General features: G+C 29.8%; 5 protein-coding genes across 8 annotated transcripts; all 5 read left to right on the forward strand.

Annotated features, from left to right (window-relative positions):
* Positions 1 to 406: 406 nt before the first annotated feature.
* LOC122575331 (protein kinase 4-like) lies at positions 407 to 4,892 on the forward strand. Of its 2 annotated transcripts, none has more exons than XM_043744116.1 (5): positions 407 to 594; positions 3,283 to 3,875; positions 3,952 to 4,118; positions 4,271 to 4,457; positions 4,566 to 4,892. In XM_043744116.1, the coding sequence occupies exons 1-5, from the start codon at positions 558 to 560 to the stop codon at positions 4,755 to 4,757; spliced, it is 1,176 nt and encodes a 391-aa protein (XP_043600051.1). In that variant the 5' UTR covers positions 407 to 557; the 3' UTR covers positions 4,758 to 4,892. The 2 variants fall into 2 exon arrangements, with proteins under 2 accessions (XP_043600051.1, XP_043600052.1); XM_043744117.1 differs by having other exon boundaries at positions 436 to 2,469.
* A 309-nt stretch (positions 4,893 to 5,201) lies between these two features.
* LOC122575329 (succinate--CoA ligase [ADP-forming] subunit beta, mitochondrial-like) lies at positions 5,202 to 8,321 on the forward strand. 2 transcript variants are annotated; one of them, XM_043744113.1, is made up of 6 exons: positions 5,202 to 6,568; positions 6,646 to 6,808; positions 7,071 to 7,338; positions 7,419 to 7,723; positions 7,816 to 7,935; positions 8,007 to 8,321. In XM_043744113.1, exons 1-6 carry the CDS (start codon positions 6,189 to 6,191, stop codon positions 8,208 to 8,210), a joined length of 1,440 nt encoding a protein of 479 aa, XP_043600048.1. In that variant the 5' UTR covers positions 5,202 to 6,188; the 3' UTR covers positions 8,211 to 8,321. The 2 variants fall into 2 exon arrangements, with proteins under 2 accessions (XP_043600048.1, XP_043600049.1); XM_043744114.1 differs by having other exon boundaries at positions 7,989 to 8,149.
* Positions 8,322 to 8,920: 599 nt separating this feature from the next.
* Positions 8,921 to 12,295, forward strand: LOC122575330 (succinate--CoA ligase [ADP-forming] subunit beta, mitochondrial-like). Its single transcript, XM_043744115.1, has 7 exons — positions 8,921 to 9,074; positions 9,870 to 10,129; positions 10,203 to 10,365; positions 10,439 to 10,703; positions 10,784 to 11,088; positions 11,168 to 11,287; positions 11,369 to 12,295. The coding sequence occupies exons 1-7, from the start codon at positions 9,009 to 9,011 to the stop codon at positions 11,537 to 11,539; spliced, it is 1,350 nt and encodes a 449-aa protein (XP_043600050.1). The 5' UTR covers positions 8,921 to 9,008; the 3' UTR covers positions 11,540 to 12,295.
* Positions 12,296 to 12,844: 549 nt separating this feature from the next.
* Positions 12,845 to 14,000, forward strand: LOC122575332 (PCNA-associated factor-like). Its single transcript, XM_043744118.1, has 4 exons — positions 12,845 to 13,030; positions 13,270 to 13,341; positions 13,407 to 13,528; positions 13,594 to 14,000. Exons 1-4 carry the CDS (start codon positions 12,994 to 12,996, stop codon positions 13,642 to 13,644), a joined length of 282 nt encoding a protein of 93 aa, XP_043600053.1. The 5' UTR covers positions 12,845 to 12,993; the 3' UTR covers positions 13,645 to 14,000.
* A 207-nt stretch (positions 14,001 to 14,207) lies between these two features.
* LOC122575328 (cullin-associated NEDD8-dissociated protein 1) lies at positions 14,208 to 20,305 on the forward strand. 2 transcript variants are annotated; one of them, XM_043744110.1, is made up of 17 exons: positions 14,208 to 14,498; positions 15,069 to 15,238; positions 15,435 to 15,648; positions 15,751 to 16,043; positions 16,115 to 16,277; positions 16,364 to 16,637; positions 16,720 to 17,226; positions 17,305 to 17,588; positions 17,706 to 17,837; positions 17,907 to 18,075; positions 18,166 to 18,454; positions 18,518 to 18,716; positions 18,792 to 19,049; positions 19,115 to 19,303; positions 19,397 to 19,640; positions 19,708 to 19,854; positions 19,930 to 20,305. In XM_043744110.1, exons 1-17 carry the CDS (start codon positions 14,457 to 14,459, stop codon positions 20,061 to 20,063), a joined length of 3,708 nt encoding a protein of 1,235 aa, XP_043600045.1. In that variant the 5' UTR covers positions 14,208 to 14,456; the 3' UTR covers positions 20,064 to 20,305. The 2 variants fall into 2 exon arrangements, with proteins under 2 accessions (XP_043600045.1, XP_043600046.1); XM_043744111.1 differs by lacking the exon at positions 14,208 to 14,498 and having other exon boundaries at positions 15,100 to 15,238; positions 15,417 to 15,648.
* Positions 20,306 to 21,041: the final 736 nt, after the last annotated feature.

Raw genomic sequence — 21,041 nt, forward strand, 5'->3', positions numbered from 1 at the left:
TTTAGTATGCATTTTTAAAATACAATCATTTTTTTTTTTTTTTTTTGAGATAATTCACTTGCTATACTCATAAAGTAAAATGTATTTTTCTTGAATAATTATTAAATTTCTAATGTAAATCAATTTCCCATAAAATTTGCAATTCTTTATTATTCGCCTCTTCAAGTAGCAACGATATTCACAAAGGTGCAATAAAATATTCAAAGTAGAGTGTTTAGTACATAAAACAAATTTCTATTTAGTCGTTTCCTTAGTTATGTTCATAAAGATATAAAAATGTATAAAAATCCGCAGTGTATTAATAAGAAAATTATCGATAGCAGCCGACCCATTCGAAATTTTCGCGGTGCGAAAGAAGCGACAACTTCCGGTACGATTTGGCAATTACTTCCTGTGAGTGACCATTTATGTTCATTCGCGATCCGTGCGTCGTGTGATGTTGTAGCGTGTGGTCTGTGGTGACGTTACGGTGATAGTATTCGGGTGATTTATTTGCGGTCCTTGTGTATTTTTCGCGTTTGAAAGAATAACAAAGACAAAAACAGAACGAACGAAATATGTCTGAGATTGATGCGAAAGTGAACATGTCGCTTGGTAAGTGGCCAGAGTCTCGAAAATCTAGCAGTTTTGCTGATAGTCCTGGGTGAGCGTACGGCTACTGTTTCTTCCTTTGCACGAATTCAAAATGGCGATGAAAATTATACAACGTAGATATATATCCACATTTATTTTCGTTCATTTAACATCCAAAATGCTAAATAGATCTCTAAGAAAATAAAACAAAGAAACGTATCTGTGTCAGACGATGAACCAACTTTTGATACAGGATCGTTTCGTCTCCCTAATTAATTATTAAGCAAAAAAAGGCAGACATTTTAATCGATGTTTACTTATGAGAGGATGTATGGTGTCTTTTCTAATCGCTGGAAGAAAAATGTCCTCACTATTTATACCGATGATCGAATAACCAAGTGTATATGAATTCCGGACTTTTTCAAAAGAACCAATTCAATTTCAACGAAATAGGAACGAAATAGATAACAGGCTTCTACTAACGACAGTGGTAGTAAAGAAGAAGAAAAATATATCCGCCATGAAGAATTTATACATTCTGGGAAAAATACTATGATTTACGTAGGATTGGCGGTGAGGGGATTTCTTACAATTTTTGACCAATTACTCGAGAAATTTGTCGAATGGAAAATTTACGTACCTGAACATTTTTGGATAATAACACAACCGAAGTTATGATTCATGATTTACGGAAAAGAAGTCAACTTTCTCATTACGTGGGATATACGTTTGCATAACTTTAGTCGTATTTTTATCTCTTCTATATCATATTCCTCGAGTTTCTCTTTGTTCATCTGATGAACTTGAGAGATGCTACACGTTATACGTGAGATAAAAACACGTTGAAAATTTTCAAATCGATTTTATTTTTGAACGCATCACGCGTTCTATGAAAGTATATGGAATGTCTGCGACAAATAATAATCGCCGTTGAATTCGAGAATTTAACTAAATTCTAAATGAAAATGGTATTTATGTATGTTACAAGTGTGCAATCCAGAATAATTTAAGTTTAATATTAAATATGTTCGCAATTTGTCACTTAAAAACATGCATTGTATATAAATGAATACTTCATGATATGTCAAATGTTATTTAGAATTAACAGAAGCATTTTTATTAAACAAATTATTAAAAATAAAAAGCCCGACAGAGTGTGATCGTTTAAACAATCAAGATATATAAAACTGCAAGAAGAAGCATCTATGTGATTAAATATTATATCTAAATCAGTTATTAAATGACTTATTAGATAACTGGATTTTATTAATTTGCATGTAAGACTCGAAGGCATCTACTTCAACAAATAAGAGAAATTTTTATGTAATCTACAAACTTTCGTCTACAAGCAACACATCAATGGAGGCAATATAATATTGGTTTATGATGCTTATGTAGTGGAAAATTTTGTGGATAACATACTAATTGCATAAGAGAAGACAACTTGAGAAACTTTACCTTCAACTGAAAGTAGATATCTATCAGAAATAATGCCACTATGCTATTATAAAATATCAATAATGGATCTATTCAATTATAATATTGTTCAAATATAATTGATGTAATAACCAATATTAATAGCAATATAGTTAGTCTGTTTTCTTTGTCAATGAACAATGAATAACATGTTCTTGTTAAATTGAAATTGAAATGGAAGAACAGACTAAAACAGACAATGTAATATAAAAATTATATTTTGAAGATATGCATTGAATCAAGAGAAAAACTGAAATATGATAAACATGCAGATATAGAAAGTGTGAAGAATTACAAAGTATGAAGAATCTTCAGTATGCAAGAAAGTACACATGAAATTTATGTATCAGTGTATAAATAATTGGAACATTCATGGAAGATCACAATGAAAATAACACAGAGAGAAAGGACATTTATTAAGTACAGAAATAAAATAAAATAAACAATTTAATATGCATGAAGATTTAGTTTTAATTAAAAATATCTTAAAGAAAAGAAAATAAAGAATATAATACATGTGGAAATTTATTATTATTAATTAAATTAGCCAATAATACTTTTTATGTAGCAACAAGTAGTTCTTTTTCATAAGATGAAATCTTTTGTTACAAATATAATTCTAAAGTAATGCATTAGAAAAGAAAAATTTATGAAAATCATCTGATTAAACTTATTCCTATATATATATATATTATTTATTTATTTATTTATTTACTTATTTATTTATTTATACAAAACAATGGTATTTTAAAGTTATCTGCAGAAGTGCAGTGTTTCACTATATCTGTTATTTTTTATTTAATATAGAATATGTGATTTTTATTGTTATTTTTTATTTGATATCATGATTTAAGGAATTAGTAACACATTTTAAACTTAAAGGCTGATCTATAAACACAGAAATTCCAAGTTACATTCTACTTAAGTTTCATTGTAATTAATTGATAGATGTATGTGTATACATAGACCATACACAGTGAGATTATTTTGAAAGTATATACACATATTGGAAGAAAATCAGGGAAACAATTTACAAAAATAAATATCGAAAAAGATCGATATACTTAAAAGAATTAAATAGAAACTGAATTAGCCATATTGAGTTGTCCTTCAACATCATCCATACAAGAGGAAATTTTTCACATATTCCAGATTAAAGCTTAACACAAATTAACTTCATGCACTGATAAGACTGTACGCTCACTAAACCTTGTGAATTTTCTTCCTTTTAAGATGAAATCATAAAGATGGAGAAAAAGGAGAAAAAGAAAAAGGCCGGGGCTACTAATGGAAAAACTGGTGCTAAACGCACTCGAGGAAGTGTGCGAGGGCGAAGTGGACTCAGAGGTAGAGGTACCAGAGTAAAGCGTAATGTTGGAACTGCTAAAAAAGAGCAGACATGGCAAGCTGGGCAAAATAACAATAACAACAACAATAATAATAATAATGTGCGTGGTGGTTTTGTGAGAAAACGATATAAGAAAAACAGTGGTTTAACTAGATCACGGAGTAATTTAACATTAAATCAGAAACCTAATACACGAGGAGCTTTTAATGTTCGCCGTGGTCGTGGTAATAGATTTGGTCTGACTCGAAGTAGAAGTCGCACAAACTTGACTTTTACACAAGGAGGCTTTTTCACCAATAATAAGACTCCATTAAAACGAACGAACAGTTTACCAAATTTACGTGATCCAACTTCGGTTCATAATCGACTGGGATATCAAAGCCCTGCTCAAATTGCTTACCGAAATCGTGTTAAAAGAGCAAAACAATTGCTGCTACAAAGACAGAACCAGAGATTATCCTTACAAAACCAATTCAGAGTAAGTTAATATTGTAGATAATAAATCATAAATGTAATTAATTTGACATTAATTTAATTATTTTCTTCCCTTGTAGATTCCACAAGCTGGGAAATCATTATTATCACTCCAACAAAGATCCACAGATAGAAGACAACAAATTTTAACTTCTCAACGTCGCTTTACTACTGGTGGATTACGATCGGATCAAATTGCCCGTGCACAAAGACGTGCACAATATGAACAAAAATTAATGAGAATGAAGTATGCTTAAATGTCTTCACATTTATTGTTCTAAGTAGCTTACAATTAAGTTCATATAATTTGAAATACTTTTTAGTAAATTATTTTTTATTTTCAATTACGAAATCTTATACTTTATATTGGGATTTTATTGAAATTATACAATGTTGTAGTTCCTCGCGATTAAATACAAACTCAAATGTAAACTTCATGTATACATTGGGAAATGAGTACAGTCCTAGCACGCATCAACGCCCTCTTACTCTTACCCCAAGCAGAAACGGAAGTGCTGTGAACAGTTTGCGCCCATTACCAAGAGGAAGGTCTCCATTTAGACAAAGTGTACAAAATTTGAATATGGTATGATAATAAAAATGATTAATAAGATATTAGTGGTAGTTATAATTTAAAAAAATCAGGTTCTATGCAATTTATATAATTTAATATGGTGGAATTTATAAATTTCAGGTTGGTCGATCACCTATGTTTGGTCGACAACGTTCAAGGTCAAGATCGCGTTCTCGTTCTCGTACACGCAACACTCCTTCATCAGACGCAAGACCAGATGTCGATGATCGTACTTTCAGCGAAGTCATGTATAGCTTGTCCGGAAATCTCGGCGTTACTGGAAGAACGCTTAATGATAGATTTAGTTTTTAAATTGAAGAAGGAAAGTTTGTTTTGTATTTAGAATATAAGACTGTTGAGGCCAGAAATTTTATGCTTGAAACATATATATTAGGTATAATGTTTTCTTATCAATTGCATTAATATTAAAGTTACATCAAGTAGAAATCAATTTATTTAACTCGAATGTTCCCCATTTTTTCGTTTGTATATTAAAACTATATGAAAATTATTTTGAAGTTTTAAAGTATAAAACATTTAAGTTTGAAATATATTCCAAAATATTAACTACATTGAATTCGTAATAAATTCGATGTTTAATATTACCTCATCATATTTGAGTCCAAAAGTTTGACACAAATTTATTTGCATATAAAGATAAAATTCATAGTAAATTTTTTTATGAAGAGATAATTTGCAATATATTTTAATATTAAAAATAAATTTTAACTTTTTATTAATACAAAGATATTTCATTCTTTGCTACTTTATAAATATTTTAGTAACATTTTTATTTCGTTTTTATGTATATATTTCTATGTTGCAATAATAATTCGGCAGAATTATTTTTTTATCACACTTAATATATTTTATTGAAAAATGTGGCCTCAATTACGCGAGTTTAGTACATCTAGAGACAAAGTATAATATTATTAAAAAGAATGAACGCTATAACTATATTCGAATTATAAAAATTGTAGAAATTTTATTAGGGATGTCTAATTAGTTCTCAAAATAAGTATAAGCCTGAGTCGTGGAATAAGTTTTTAATATAGGTACGAGGATTATTCACATTTCGAGTATACTGAACACGATATATTAATGAAATATAAATATAAAGTAGAATGAATTTCTTTTCTTTATTATACTTAATAGTTGTTATATAAGTGCTTATAAGGAAATCATAATCAGAGTATATGTCGTATATACATAGAAATACAATATAAATTGAACTTTTTTATTTTACTTTATTAACATAATTTAATACATATATCTTCTATATGTACACATATAAAAAAAGTAGGAGGATTTTTATTACACTATGAAAGTTATGTTTAATCAAACATAATTTTATAGTTTATTGAAATTTACCATCCAACTACAGCGACGTAGTTTAGAATATAAATGCAATAATTTTTATAAGACTTAAAGAATTTATTACTGAAATACTTTTCGATTGTAAAAATATTGCTTTATAATGTAGTATTATAATTATAAATACAGTGTCTCTCAGAATTCAATATTCATCGCCTACTCGATTTAACTGAATTCGTCACATTTTTTATATAAGTTTACAAATTCAAGGTATAATGCTTCTACAAGAAAAATATCCTATAACGTTCTGTACATTTACAATAATTGTTTTACACCCCTCTTGGAAAGCCAAACAATTTTCAGTGTGAATGTGTTAGAAAAACTCATTTTGTATAGCAATAAAATTGTGTAAAATTATTTGCCGGCAATATGTCCATTAGACTCTCGTCTTTTACATCATTTTGTGTTAGAAAAATAGGAAGACAGGTAACGGTATTTATTTTAAATAGTCATATACAACAAACGCAAATATATCAAAGAAAATATTTTCAGTTTTTAAATCAAACTTCTGTCATTGTTCAACAAACTCGACATTTACAAGTTCATGAACATATCGCATATACTTTATTGAAAAATAGTGGAATTCCAACTCCGCCTTTTGGAGTAGCCAAAACTCCAGACGAGGCTGCCAAGATAGCAGCTGATCTTAAGACAAAAGATATTGTCCTGAAAGCTCAAGTTCTTGCTGGAGGACGTGGAATGGGGCACTTTAAAGATACCAACGTCAGCGGTGTTGTTATGTGTGAAACGTGAGTTTAATCAATTAAATCAACTCTATTATAATATGCTATTATATTTATGATACACTGTATTTGACATATTTTAGGCCTGAGCAAGCAAAGACTTTGACTAATAATATGATAGGTAAATTGTTAATAACTAAACAAACTGGAGAAGCTGGTAGAATTTGTAATTCAGTAATGGTGACAACACGTATGTTCCCACGTAAAGAATATTATATGGCAGTAATGTTGGAACAATCTTTTGATGTAAATTGCAACATTTCATTATAACTAGACTGTGAATCTTTATACAAATTCATATTTTTATTGGTACAGATAAAGAGTTTTAACTTGAAAGAAGGTTTTATTTCCTGAATGTCATAACATTTGCTTTCCTTTTGATAATTTATGTAATTTTGTGTTTGTGCACATTGTTGTATAGCTTTATATAAATACATAAGTATCTGCAGTCTAATTGTAACTATCGTTGAATTTATTATTAAAAGTAAAAATTAAATATGATTTACAGGGTCCTGTTGTAATTGTATCTAAACAGGGCGGTGTAAATATCGAAGACATCGCTGCCACGAATCCGGAAGCTATATCGTATACACCAGTGAATATCATGAAAGGTTTATCACTTGAACAAATAAATCAAATTGTGGATAACTTAGGTATAGAAGGAGAGGAGAGGAAGATTACATCGTTAATTATTTGTAATCTCTACGAGTTATTCATCGAGAAAGATGCATTATTACTTGAAATTAATCCATTTGCATTAGATATTTGCGGAGAATGTATGTTGTAAAAAAGAATTTAATGAATTCATTTCATTAAATTAAAGATAGTTAATAACATAAGTATTACGTATTTTCAGATTTTGCCTTAGATTGTAAATGTTCTTTTGACGACAGTTCAGAGTTCAGACAAAAGGAACTATTTGCACTGCAAGATTTCACTCAACTAGATCCTAACGAAGTCCAAGCATCTAAGTTTAATTTAAGCTATATAGCTTTAGATGGAAATATAGGGTGTATGGTAAATGGTGCTGGATTAGCAATGGCTACTATGGATTTAATAAAATACAATGGCGGTATGCCAGCTAATTTTTTAGATGTGGGTGGTAGTGCTACTGAAGAAGCTGTGATGGAAGCTTTTAAAATAATAATCTCTGATCCGAAGGTACTTAAAATTTAAAACAAGTAATTATATCTTTTGCCAACAAGTTTAAAAATATGTAATGTAAGGTTCAAAACCATTTTACAAATTTTTAGGTAGAAGCAATTTTCGTAAATATATTTGGTGGTATTATGAGGTGTGATATAATCGCAAAAGGTATTATCAATGCGTCCAAAGAGTTACAGTTGAATATTCCCGTAGTTGTAAGACTGCAGGTAATTTATCGCTAATACATGAGGAGAAATTGTGCACAATTTTTTTATATTAGTTTAATCTAATCATATAGGGAACTAACGTAGAAGAAGCACATCGATTGATACGGGAAGCACAATTGAAAGTTATTTCCGTAGATGATTTTGCCCAAGCTGCTGAATCGGTTGTAAAATTATCTTTAATAATAAAAGCTGCAAATTCTATGAACTTGGACATTTCTTTCACATCCAAAGAAACATCGGGAGGAAAGTCTAAAGTCGGAAGCAAGAAAAAGTAAAAATGATATAAATTTTTATATTTTTAGAGACACAATTTGAAAGATATATTACATACATAGATATAATTATTATGTTCGTTTTATTTTATATTAATCATTTTATATCTGACAACAAAAGTTGGATATTATAAAATATTAGATGTCTTTCCTTTTTGACCTTTTTTATATTATATAAATTTATGTGGATGTAAATATGTTTGTAAAGAATAAATATTTTTTTCGAAATTTATAATGTAATAATTTATTCCAATTTCGAATATAATATATTATCTATATTATTTTGTATCATAATTTGTAAGAATTGTAATCATGAAATTGTTACTGCCAGTAATAAAAATGATTTACTTTTCTTTAAATTTATGTAGATTTAGGTATATGAATAAATAACAAAGAATGCCTAATTTTGACTCAAGACTGGTGGAAGATAGAATAGAATAATACTAGTATTTAAATGGCGACAGTATAATTAAATTAACTATACAAAACAAACTAAATATATTTTTTTTACATATAAATATAGTAACTTTGACAAAACTTGTACAATGAACTTAATGTTGAAATGTTATATCTATAACTAAAATATCCTAAAATTGGAATACAGTAATAGAGAGAAATCAAATGAGTAATTAAATCAAGAAAAATTCAAATAAATATAAAGAAGTGCTGCCATCGCGGCATCACCGTGGAGTTTGCGTCATGTTTTTGTAGGAAATATCAAGGAAGGTGGGGACATGAAGGCGTAGACAGCGCAGCTTACATTTGGCACTTTTGGCAGTCCACTGCCACTGCTTTAATAAGATGGCCACCATGTTGTCTCGGACTATCTCAATCGTTGAAAATTTTACCCGATTCAATGGGTCAAAGGTACATTAAATATTCTATTTTTCGTGTCGTACTATATTATTTGTTCACGGTAATTCCTATTCATTTATGTCATTTTATTCCATTTTCACGAATCCATCGATATTTACGCCAATAATTCATAAGTGGTATAATCACTATATTAGATATCTGTAGTCTGCTAAATTGAGCGCCAGGGTCAGGCGATTCGAAGCCAAAGATTGTGGCCTTGCACTAAACCAAGTTTTTTTTACGAAATATGAATATGACAGTTGTGCAATATGAGTGTGGACATTTTCACAATCAACCTTTGATTCGTTGGTCATTGACTCTGTTCCATACATTCCTATTTAATTAATATTTATTCAATTACGTGAAAAATGGCACTACTTGTCAAACTATCAAGAATTGTCATTCTTTTTGAAAATTTGAAATTCGAATAATCGATTATCATCACTATTGATTACTTCGTTTTGTTACGAAGTTATTCTTTTTTTTAAAAAAAGTGTTTTGACATTTTTTTTATCATCTTCAGTATTCAATTTTATATCACTTGTTTTCAATAACTATACTCACTGTTTATTATTTTCTCTTGTTTTGATTAGTTAGAGTATTTCTTTACCAAAGACAAAATAAAGTACAAGTGCCAAGTATGCGATTAGAAGTATGCGGGTCATTACCATTGATTGATCTTTGTACTTCTTTGCTCTTCTTCTTTATGTTCTACTGTACTAAACAATTAATGTCTATTATTATCATATATGTTACACAAGCTTTATTTACTGTCATTGATCCATTTTTGCTATTTCATTTATATAGATACTGGGATGCAAAACCAACTTAGTAAAACAATCAGTCAGGAATTTGAATGTTCATGAACACATCAGTTACAGTTTATTAAATGAAGCTGGAGTTCCAACTCCTAAATTTGGAGTTGCTAAAACTGCAGATGAAGCTGCCAAACTTGCTGCTGATTTGAAGACCAAAGATATTGTTTTGAAGGCACAAGTCTTAGCTGGTGGCAGAGGAAAGGGACATTTTAAAGGAACTAGCATTAGTGGTGTAAAGATGTGTGAAACGTAAGTTATTATGCGCAGGTGATGATAGATATGTATGCTTTGCATTACATTAATTTTTTTTTTTTTTTTATAGGCCAGAAGAAGCAAAAAAGTTAGCCAGTCAAATGTTAGGTAAATTGTTAATTACTAAACAGACAGGTGAAGCAGGTAGGATATGCAATGCAGTGATGGTTACACAACGTATGTTTCCTCGTAAAGAATACTATCTTGCAGTTATGATGGAAAGAGCCTTTGGTGTAAGTTGCTAAATAAATGTAATTTCAATGAATGGAAGAGCAGCCCATTTAATTAAAAAATTTTTTATTTGAGGGTCCAGTCATAATAGCTTCAAGTCAAGGTGGTGTAAATATTGAGGAAGTTGCTGCAACAAATCCTAGTGCTATCATGTATGAACCCATTGATATACATAAGGGTATTACGAAAGAGCAAGCAGATCGAATTGCTGTTAAACTTGGACTTCAGAATGTTAAAGATTATATTTCTAACATCATCATGAACCTGTATAAGATGTTTCTTAAGAAAGATGCTCTTTTATTAGAAGTGAATCCTTTAGCAGAAGATGTTAATGGAGAATGTAAGTTCAATCTTAAAAATTTATAATTCGCTATACATTATAAAAAGTAACGTTTAAAAATTGCATTCCTTAATATACAGATTTTGCTTTGGACTGCAAGTGCAGATTTGATGATAATGCTGAATTTAGGCAAAAAGAACTATTTTCCTTAAGAGATTGGAGCCAGGAAGATACTAAAGAAGTTGAAGCTGCTAAATATGATTTAAATTACATTGCGCTTGATGGTAACATTGGTTGTATGGTAAATGGAGCTGGTCTAGCTATGGCTACTATGGACATCATAAAATTGCATGGAGGTGAACCAGCTAATTTCTTAGATGTAGGCGGTGGTGCGTCTACATCTGCCGTGAAAGAAGCATTTAAAATAATTACATCAGATTCACGAGTGGGTTCACATAACATAAATTCTATTATTTCTAATATTGATGAGATTGATAAATATTCTTTTTTTATATGAATTATAGGTCCATGCTCTTTTGGTTAACATATTTGGTGGAATAATGAGATGCGATGTTATCGCAGAGGGAATTATCGCTGCAACTAAAGAACTTAGCTTAAAAATTCCTGTTGTTGTTCGATTACAGGTATAATTCTAAATATATATTAATACTTCACTGAAGTAATTGATATAAATTTAATTTTATATGATTTTGTTGCTATTTCAGGGTACAAATGTAGACGAAGCAAAAGCTCTTATTGCAAATGCAGGTTTAAAAATTGTACCAATAGATGATCTTGATGAAGCTGCCCGAGTTGCGGTTAAATTATCAACGATTGTTAAATTAGCACAATCTGAAAATCTTAGCGTTAATTTTGAAATACCTTCAATTTCATAAATATAGTAAAAATTGTTATTTGCATATTATCAGAACTTCGAGGATATATTCATATTGCTAAATGTTTGGAACAACATTTGAAAGTAATAACTAGATTAATAATTTCGAATGTCACATCTGTGCTGTCTTTAGAATTACATTTGAGTACTTCACATATGTTTTTATTATAAGTGGAATGGAAAGAAAGTTCATTGAAATTTTTGTTTTGCTCGATGTTTGAAACATTAATATTCTTCATAAAAAGAGATGAATATGATCGTAATTCTTAATTACGGATTTGTACATTTGAGAAAAAAAATTAAACCTGTATTTAATTACGCTCTTCTATATTTAAAATATTGCAAAAAATACTAGACAATTGAGCTACTTTCTTCTCAATACAAGCACAAATTCGTTCCCAAGAAGTACGCAGACTTTTTCAAGAATGTAATTTATTGCTTACCCAATTAACGGGGGTTTCTGTGATTCAGTATTAAAATTAAGTTACATAATATACACTTACTGACATAGCCATATCTTTTGCACGAAAGTGTACTTGATATTCTTTCAAAACGTACATATATGTTAACAAAAAGTACATGACTACTACTGTCCAAAAAACGAAAACCTTTTATATAACCATCCACAAAAAATTGTTATAATTGAGATATTACGCGAGATATGATTGTCATATCTCATTTGAAAAAAAAGGGCCTGTTTAATGTAATATAGACATATGTAGTTATATGTATACATATATAAATTATTTTACGTAATTTTGATTTGTTTTTATTTTATTAATGAGTCGAAAGTAAGATGATGCTCACGTTTCTTGCTTCCCTGAAACATAATATCATTGCGAAATAATCAGATTACAACGTATCAGTATTACGTGATGATATAGTAATGAAATAATTATGATATAGTATTGTTGCATCTATGTTATAGATATATTACAAAATATATCGCATCGTTAAATAAATTATATTATTATTTAATTTATTGGAAGAAATTTGTACAAAAAAGAAAGTTATCGATTAGTAAATGTAATATTATTTTAAATATAACATAAAAATATTTCAAATAAAATTTATCATGTTCCTCCAAGTGTGAAATCTTTTAAAAGTATTTTTGCTTAAATGCAACTATTATGACCGGTAATAATTATTTCCTTCAATAAAAATATGCTATTATTATAAGATGACTGTTCTTTTCATTTATCTACAAATTTAATTTAAAGTATTTGAAAAGAAATATCAGAGGAAATATGTAGTAACATTCGTAGTTTATTTTTAATTTAGGATCTTTTGAAGTTGGTCTTCCTGTTTGATGCTCAACTTATTTACGATTGGTAGTAACAAGTAATAAGGGACAGGGGTTATTCATTTTGAATGTCGTGTAATGTATTATAACGAAATCTTCTAAGGTCACTTATTTTCTTATATTTTTCAATTTGTATTCTTAATGTTTAAAAAATGGTGAGAACAAAGGCGGATCGCGTCCCTACAAGAGGTAAAACAAATTTTTAAAAATTCGCTTTTTTTCAATAATTATTTAAAAAATTTCTATCGTTTCTTTGTTATTTCACTTCAGTTGGTTTTGATTGTTAATTTAAACTTGTATTATTATGTTTGATAAATATTTTGTAGTTTTATTCAAGTTATATTCAAGTTATATTATTATTTTTAATTGTTAGAGTACTAGAAGATAATTAATTTTACGAAAGTTTCATTAATATTTATTATTTGTAGCTGTTGGTAGCAAAGCACCACATAAAACTACGAAAAGTACACCAGTTAAGAAATCAAGTAGCAGTAGCAAAGGTAAGATTTATAATTTTATTAAATTAAAGGTACAGTTTCAAAATTTTAAACAATCGTAATTTTAGGAAAGAGTTATTCAGGTGGTAATCCGTATCATCCAAGGGAAACTCCAGAATGGCAGAAGCCTATTACATGTTTTCTCAACCAAGGTTCTGTGAATCAATCTAAAGATTTGTCAAAAGCTCAGGTATATAATGATGGTATTATCAATAAATATATTTAGATAATAAAACATATTATTTTAAATAATAGGAAGCTGCTGGTGAAGGTCCTAGCCAAGTAGTAGAAAATGAGTCGGACTAAAGATGTGCAACATTGTTGTTAAATTGTTATGGTATTATCATAGTGTTATTTGTCAGTACAAAAGCTTATTTATTTCTTTAAACCAGTGTAGGCATAAGTATTTTATATTTTATTACAATGAACAACAAAGAATTTTTAATTTTAACTAACATGAGACAAGTAAAAAGATAAGAATGAACAACACAAGCATCTAAATGGTTAAAATAGAATTAAATTAGGTAAATTAAATACAAAGCAGACTAAATATATCTTTTTACTCAACATTTGAAATGTGATCAATATCATAAGTATAGTATTTATAATTTAAAGGACAATATTGTAATATGTCTAAATAAAATTGTCATAAATGAAGGAAACGTAAACATTTATTTTATAACCTACTAGGATTAACCTTTTTTATTTAACTACTTAGATCGCAGATGCAATTATCGTTATTCGAACTTCTAAAAGAATATCAAAGTGTGAAAAACCGTTTAAGCAAAGTAAAACACGTCAGAGAGAAATGAACCAATCGTGAAGCTATATCGCGATGTTTCTTTTCAGCGGTTATTGTTCGATAGAGTTTAGGAACGCAATTTCCTATCAAAATTTTGGCAGTCCAAGTTGCGGTAAAGATTCGCAGTATTGAAATGCTGCCGACAGTGAAATTTCATTAAAATACAGTTTCTAACGCGATTTTCTATCGAATAAACGTAACCAAGTTCAGTGTCGTCTGCTTCGACGGAACTTCGTAATTTTTTTTTCTTTTCGTTTTATTATAACGTGAAATATTGGAACGACAACTGTAACCGGCTGTAAAAAAGTTTTCAATCATGGCTAGTGTTTCTTATCAAATTGCAAACCTGCTAGAAAAGGTATTTGACATTTTTTTTTAAATATACGCTGAAAATCCTTTCGTTTTTTATTCTGAGATAAAATTGATGAGGATGTTAACACTTGATCCGGTGATGATATTGAAGTTCTACATAACCTCGCTTTATTGTTCAAAAAAATATGCAATTATTCTTATAAGCAATGATTTCCTAATTTTCAGTACGAATAACGATATTATGCTTGTTCAATATTATTTTTTTTTTAAATTACAATATAATATTTCGTCATTATATACTTTACATGCCCAAAAATGTACAGATTCATGAATTCATTGTCAGCAAGAAACAAAGGTGTTTTCAGCTGTCACTAAGATAATATTATATATATATTGTTTCTATCTTTCATTGGAATAATCCAAAGTTTTATATATGTATAATGATTATTAGTTGATATATTATTTATTATTAGTAATTTGATTAGTTTAATATATATTTTATTATCAAATGGAACAATACATTCTTTACTTATTTTTATAAGTAATTTTAATTGCAAAATATTATTCATTGTTTTGGTTTTATATCAATATTTTAATTCATATTTTATTGTCTTAGATGACATCCACTGATAAGGACTTCAGATTTATGGCAACCAATGATTTAATGAGCGAACTCCAAAAAGACAATATTAAACTGGATGATGATTCAGAACGTAAAGTTGTGAAAATGCTTCTAAAACTGTTAGAGGATAAAAATGGAGAAGTACAAAATCTTGCTGTAAAATGGTACACTTATATTTAGATTTAGATGTGAATTTTTTGGTTTGAAATTTCATAATAATATTGTGTGTTAATTTTTAGCATTAGTTGTTTTTCTTTAAAAATTGAATATATGTAATTGCTTGTGTGTTCGAAACGCATATTATGTTTGCAAGATTTTCTTTGTATTTGGACACGATTACAGAAACGTGTCCGATTTCAGTTTGGGCCCACTAGTCAATAAGGTAAAGGAGTACCAGGTGGAAACTATTGTAGATGCCTTATGCATTAACATGGTATCAGATAAAGAACAATTAAGGGATATTTCCAGTATTGGATTGAAGACTGTAATATCTGAGCTTCCTTTGGGATCCAGTGCACTTGTCGCGAATGTTTGTAAACGAATAACCGGCCGACTAAGTAGTGCTATAGAAAAAGTAATTAATGTTTTCAAACTTCTAATAACTCATCTTAAAATTATTAATAAAATTTTATATAATATATTCAGAATAAAAGAAATAATTCTTTATCACGTACAGCAGGAGGATGTATCCGTACAACTCGAAGCACTCGATATTATGGCCGATTTACTGTCTCGATTTGGTGCTTTGCTAATTACGTTCCATTCCACTATTTTGGCCGCATTGTTGCCACAACTTTCTTCTCCTCGTCAAGCAGTTAGAAAGCGTACTATAATAGCATTGAGTCACCTCCTAACTTCAAGCAACAATTATTTGTACAATAAACTTGTAGATCATCTACTTGAAGGACTTTATACTCAAACAGCAAAAAATGTAATACGTACTTATATACAATGCATTGCTTCCATTTGGTAAGTATTTTTATGACCAATCACTATGCATTTTTTTCTATATAAGTCCTATTTTTATTGTCAAATTTCAGTCGTCAAGCAGGGCACAGATTTGGAGAGCAAATAGAAAAAGTTATGCCATTGATTGTACAGTATAGTAACGAGGATGATGATGAGTTGAGAGAGTATTGTTTGCAAGCATTTGAATCTTTTGTATACAGATGTCCTAAAGAAATTACTCCACATATAAATAAAGTGCGGACATTTTCTTAAGTAATTTTAACATTTTAGATTTATTAGAATTATTCAGAAATTTGCGTTAAATTCTATTTCTTTGCTAGATTATAGAAATCTGTTTGGTTTACATTACATACGATCCAAATTACAATTACGATGATGATATGAATGAAATGTCCGATGCAGAAGATATTATGATGGAAGTAGAAGAAGATGGAGAAGAGGATGCGGAAGACGAATATTCAGATGATGATGACATGAGTTGGAAAGTTCGTAGGGCAGCTGCAAAGTGCCTGGAAGCTGTTGTGTCTAGTAGACGTGAGCTTCTTCCCGAACTTTATAAAGTTGTTTCTCCAGCTTTGATTTCAAGATTTAAAGGTATCTTTTGCATACAGTAAAAACAGTTCAATAGAAAATTAATGTTATGTAAATTGTTACTAATACAACTATATTTTTGTAGAAAGAGAGGAAAATGTAAAGTCTGATATTTTTCATGCATACATTGCACTTCTAAGACAAACAAGACCAGCTACTGGTGTGGCTCTTGATCCAGATGCAATGGAAGATGATGATGGACCTATTGCATTGCTACAGCAACAAGTCCCATTAATCGTGAAAGCTGTCCATCGTCAAATGAAAGAAAAAAGCATTAAAACGAGACAAGATTGTTTCTCACTGCTGAAAGAATTAGTACTCGTATTGCCCGGTGCTTTAAGTAATCATATACCTGCGTTGATACCTGGTATACAATATTCTTTGGGAGAAAAAAATTCTTCGTCCAATATGAAGATTGATACATTGGCATTTGTACATACGTTATTGATAACTCATCAACCGGAAGTGTTTCATGCTCATATGGCAGTTTTAGCGCCACCGATTATATTAGCTGTCGGAGATCCGTTTTATAAAATAACAGCAGAAGCATTGCTGGTATTACAACAACTTGTGCAAGTAATCAGGCCACATGGTAAACAAATCTATTTGACTATAGATTTATAAATGAATCAATAAAAAATTTATTTCGTTGTCATAAATATTATTTCAGATAAAACATGTTACTTCGATTTTACATCATTATCTGGTGAAATATATCGTTGCACGTTAATGAGATTGAGAACAGCAGACATCGATCAAGAAGTGAAGGAAAGAGCAATCGCATGCATGGGTCAAATTCTCGCACATTTTGGAGACACTTTGTCTGACGAATTGCATGTATGCCTTCCTATATTCCTGGATAGACTACGTAATGAGATCACTCGACTTACGACGGTGAAAGCTTTAACATGTATAGCAGCATCTCCTCTAAGAGTAGATCTTAATCAAATTATGGTATGTACGCTATATTGTCTTTTACAGATTAATACTTTAGATTTTGTTTTGATAAACATTTTTATACTATTTTGATATTATTGTATTTGCTTCATTTTACTGTATTTTTTTTTACAGGAAGAAGCAATTCCAATTCTTGGATCATTTCTGAGAAAAAATCAACGGGCTTTAAAATTATGTTCTCTTCCACTTCTGGATACCTTGGTTCGAAACTATAGCTCTACTCTTCATGCTGATTTATTGGATAAGGTAATAAATAGGAAAATAATGATCAGTGCCTACTTTAACATTCCATATTATAATAGAATATGTTATTAGGTTACTACAGAATTACCAGCATTATTAAACGAGACCGATTTACATATTGCGCAATTAACCCTTAATCTTCTCACCACCATAGCGAAGTTACATCCAGTTGCTCTTACAAGGGTTTCTGATAACATCCTTCCAGAAATATTAGTTCTGGTGAAGTCTCCACTTCTACAAGGTAATGTATATTTAAATACTTAACTAAAAAATATGTAAGATATATATGTATAATAAAAATATTAATAATGAATTCTTCTTCATGTATTAGGTGTGGCTTTGAATTCGATGTTGGAATTTTTCCAAGCATTAGTACAAGCAGATATACCAGGTCTTGGTTACAGAGAATTGCTCTCAATGTTGTTAGGCCCTGTCAGTCAATCCGTACTTCACAAACAAGCTTATCATTCCCTCGCAAAATGTGCAGCTGCATTAACAATCACATGGCATCAAGAAGCTCAAGCAGTGGTCGAGCAATTTCTGAAAGACGTTCAAAATCCTCAAAGTGATGCGCAGCATATTTTTGCATTATTGGTTATTGGTGAAATAGGTAGACATGTGTAAGTATATATTATTATGTCGATTTTAAATTGTTCACGTCACTTAAATTATTTTCTATTTAGGGATTTGAGTGAAATCAGTTCTCTGAAACATATAATTTTGAATTCATTCTCTTCCCATTCAGAGGAGGTAAAATCAGCAGCTAGTTATACATTGGGTAACATAGCTGTTGGTAATCTTCCAAAATACTTGCCATTCATTTTGAAAGAAATCGAGGCACAACCAAAGCGTCAATATCTTCTTTTACATTCGTTGAAAGAGGTAATTATTTGTTATTAAATATTTTAAGCTTTGTTCTATTTTCATTTAAAACTTTGAAAATTTAATGGTTTGCAGATAATTACATGTCAATCTGCTAGTCCATCCGGGGTATCTCATTTGCAAAATTTCGTGCCTTCGATTTGGATGCTTTTGTACAGGCATTGTGAATGCACGGAAGAAGGTACCCGTAACGTTGTAGCAGAGTGCCTAGGAAAACTTACATTGATCGATCCCGCTACTTTACTGCCAAGATTACAAGAGTCATTAAAATCAACATCTGCTCTTTTGAGAACTACTACAGTTACCGCTGTTAAATTTACTATTTCTGACCAGGTATTTCATACATCGGTTTTACTTGTTAAAATAAATTACTTAATTCTTTATGAAATTCTTTGCAGCCACAACAAATCGATGCTATGTTAAAACAACGTATGGATAGTTTCTTAGTTGCTTTGGAAGATCCCGATTTGAATGTCAGAAGGGTAGCTTTAGTTGCATTTAATTCAGCAGCACACAATAAACCAATGCTCATAAGAGATTTATTAGATTCCGTGTTACCACATCTTTACGCTGAAACTAAGATAAAGGTATTTGACAAGGAACAATTTAATTAATTATCATTATTTAATTAATTATTTATTGAATAATTATTTTACGCGTATGAAATAATTTAAATGTAGAAAGAACTAATAAGAGAGGTGGAAATGGGTCCCTTCAAACATACAGTAGATGATGGCTTAGATCTCAGAAAGGCAGCATTCGAGTGCATGTATACATTACTCGACTCTTGTTTGGATCGTCTCGATGTTTTCGAATTTTTAAATCACGTTGAGAATGGTCTCAGAGATCATTATGACATTAAGATGTTAACTTATCTAATGACTGCGAGACTTGCTCAATTATGTCCTACAGCAGTTTTGCAGAGTAAGTGTATATTATAAATTATAAATTGATTGATTTTTATTAATGAAATATTGAATCATATGTGTAGGGTTAGAACGATTAGTTGAACCATTAAAAAGCACTTGTACACTGAAGGTAAAAGCAAATTCGGTCAAACAGGAATATGAGAAACAAGATGAACTTAAACGTTCGGCTTTAAGAGCTGTGGCAGCATTGTTAACTATTCCAGATGCTGGTAAAAGAAATCATTTTTTTACGCGCCAGTATTAATTTTGTTGTTTGATTCCCTAATCTCTTTCTCTTTTCTCAGACAAAAATCCATCGTTGAGCGAGTTTGTAACGCAGATCAAATCGACGCCAGACTTACAACCACTTTTTGAGATAATCCAAAAAGATTGTACTGGTAGTAATATGAATGAAACCAATGTGATGGATCAGAGCTAAAATGTCTATGATTTACTTTTTGTATTTTACATAGATCGCTGTTAGCTAAGCATCCACGGTCATATTATTCATAGTTTATTTCTATACGTTATTTTTTCATTATTATCTTCGATCTGAACTGTAGTTTGAGATGAATGTGATTTCATGTAATACGTCATGTATAAATTATAAAATAAATTTGCCAATTGTAAGCATCTTACAATAATGATCTTTCCTTTAACAATAAATAATATGAAAAACAATGTTTTGGCTTAATTAATCCTGCTATTACGAAGAAAAGAAAAACACCAAAGATTGTTTTCCAGTTGCACAAACCGACTTAAAAATTTATGATTAATGTGCTATCTTCTCACGCACGTATATGTTGCATTTGCTGACCTACTTATATGATTCATTAATAAATTTATTAGCAAGGCTAACTACTACTTTCCCTCCAAATAAATATACATTTGCGAACTGCAAGTTAAGAATCTTTAATTTTGGTAATTTAAAAATAAATCACAAATTACAATTCTCGCGTTAAAAAGTATACTTTGTACAAATATTATGCATGTCCATATGTTTCATGTAATGTTGAGTCATGCTATTAATATTATGATCGAAATGGAACATCTTTAGTGTCAGTAAAGACGTTCCAAAAATAAATGAAGCTTAAGGAATACACACTTCGGGGTGGTACTTTGCCAAATATTTTGCGGTCGACAGCCTTTAATTTTACGTTACAGCTGTAATAATATAAAGCTTGATAATTTTGTCTTTAAGACCTGCTAATAGTTACATTGATGGATAGTCATTCGATTTACCTGACATAATTGAAACTTCTTAATTTAAATATAATATGTTGAATCCAAAAAATAATGAAGATAAATTCTTTTTTATATTTCTTTCTGCAATTATCTTTATCCTTGTGTAGTTAGAATTTCTTATAAATTTTCCTATCATTGTAAATTTATAAAATGTATTTTGAAAATAATTAGA

The sequence above is a fragment of the Bombus pyrosoma genome, linkage group LG15, assembly GCF_014825855.1.
Source record: "Bombus pyrosoma isolate SC7728 linkage group LG15, ASM1482585v1, whole genome shotgun sequence".
Lineage (NCBI taxonomy): Eukaryota > Metazoa > Arthropoda > Insecta > Hymenoptera > Apidae > Bombus > Bombus pyrosoma.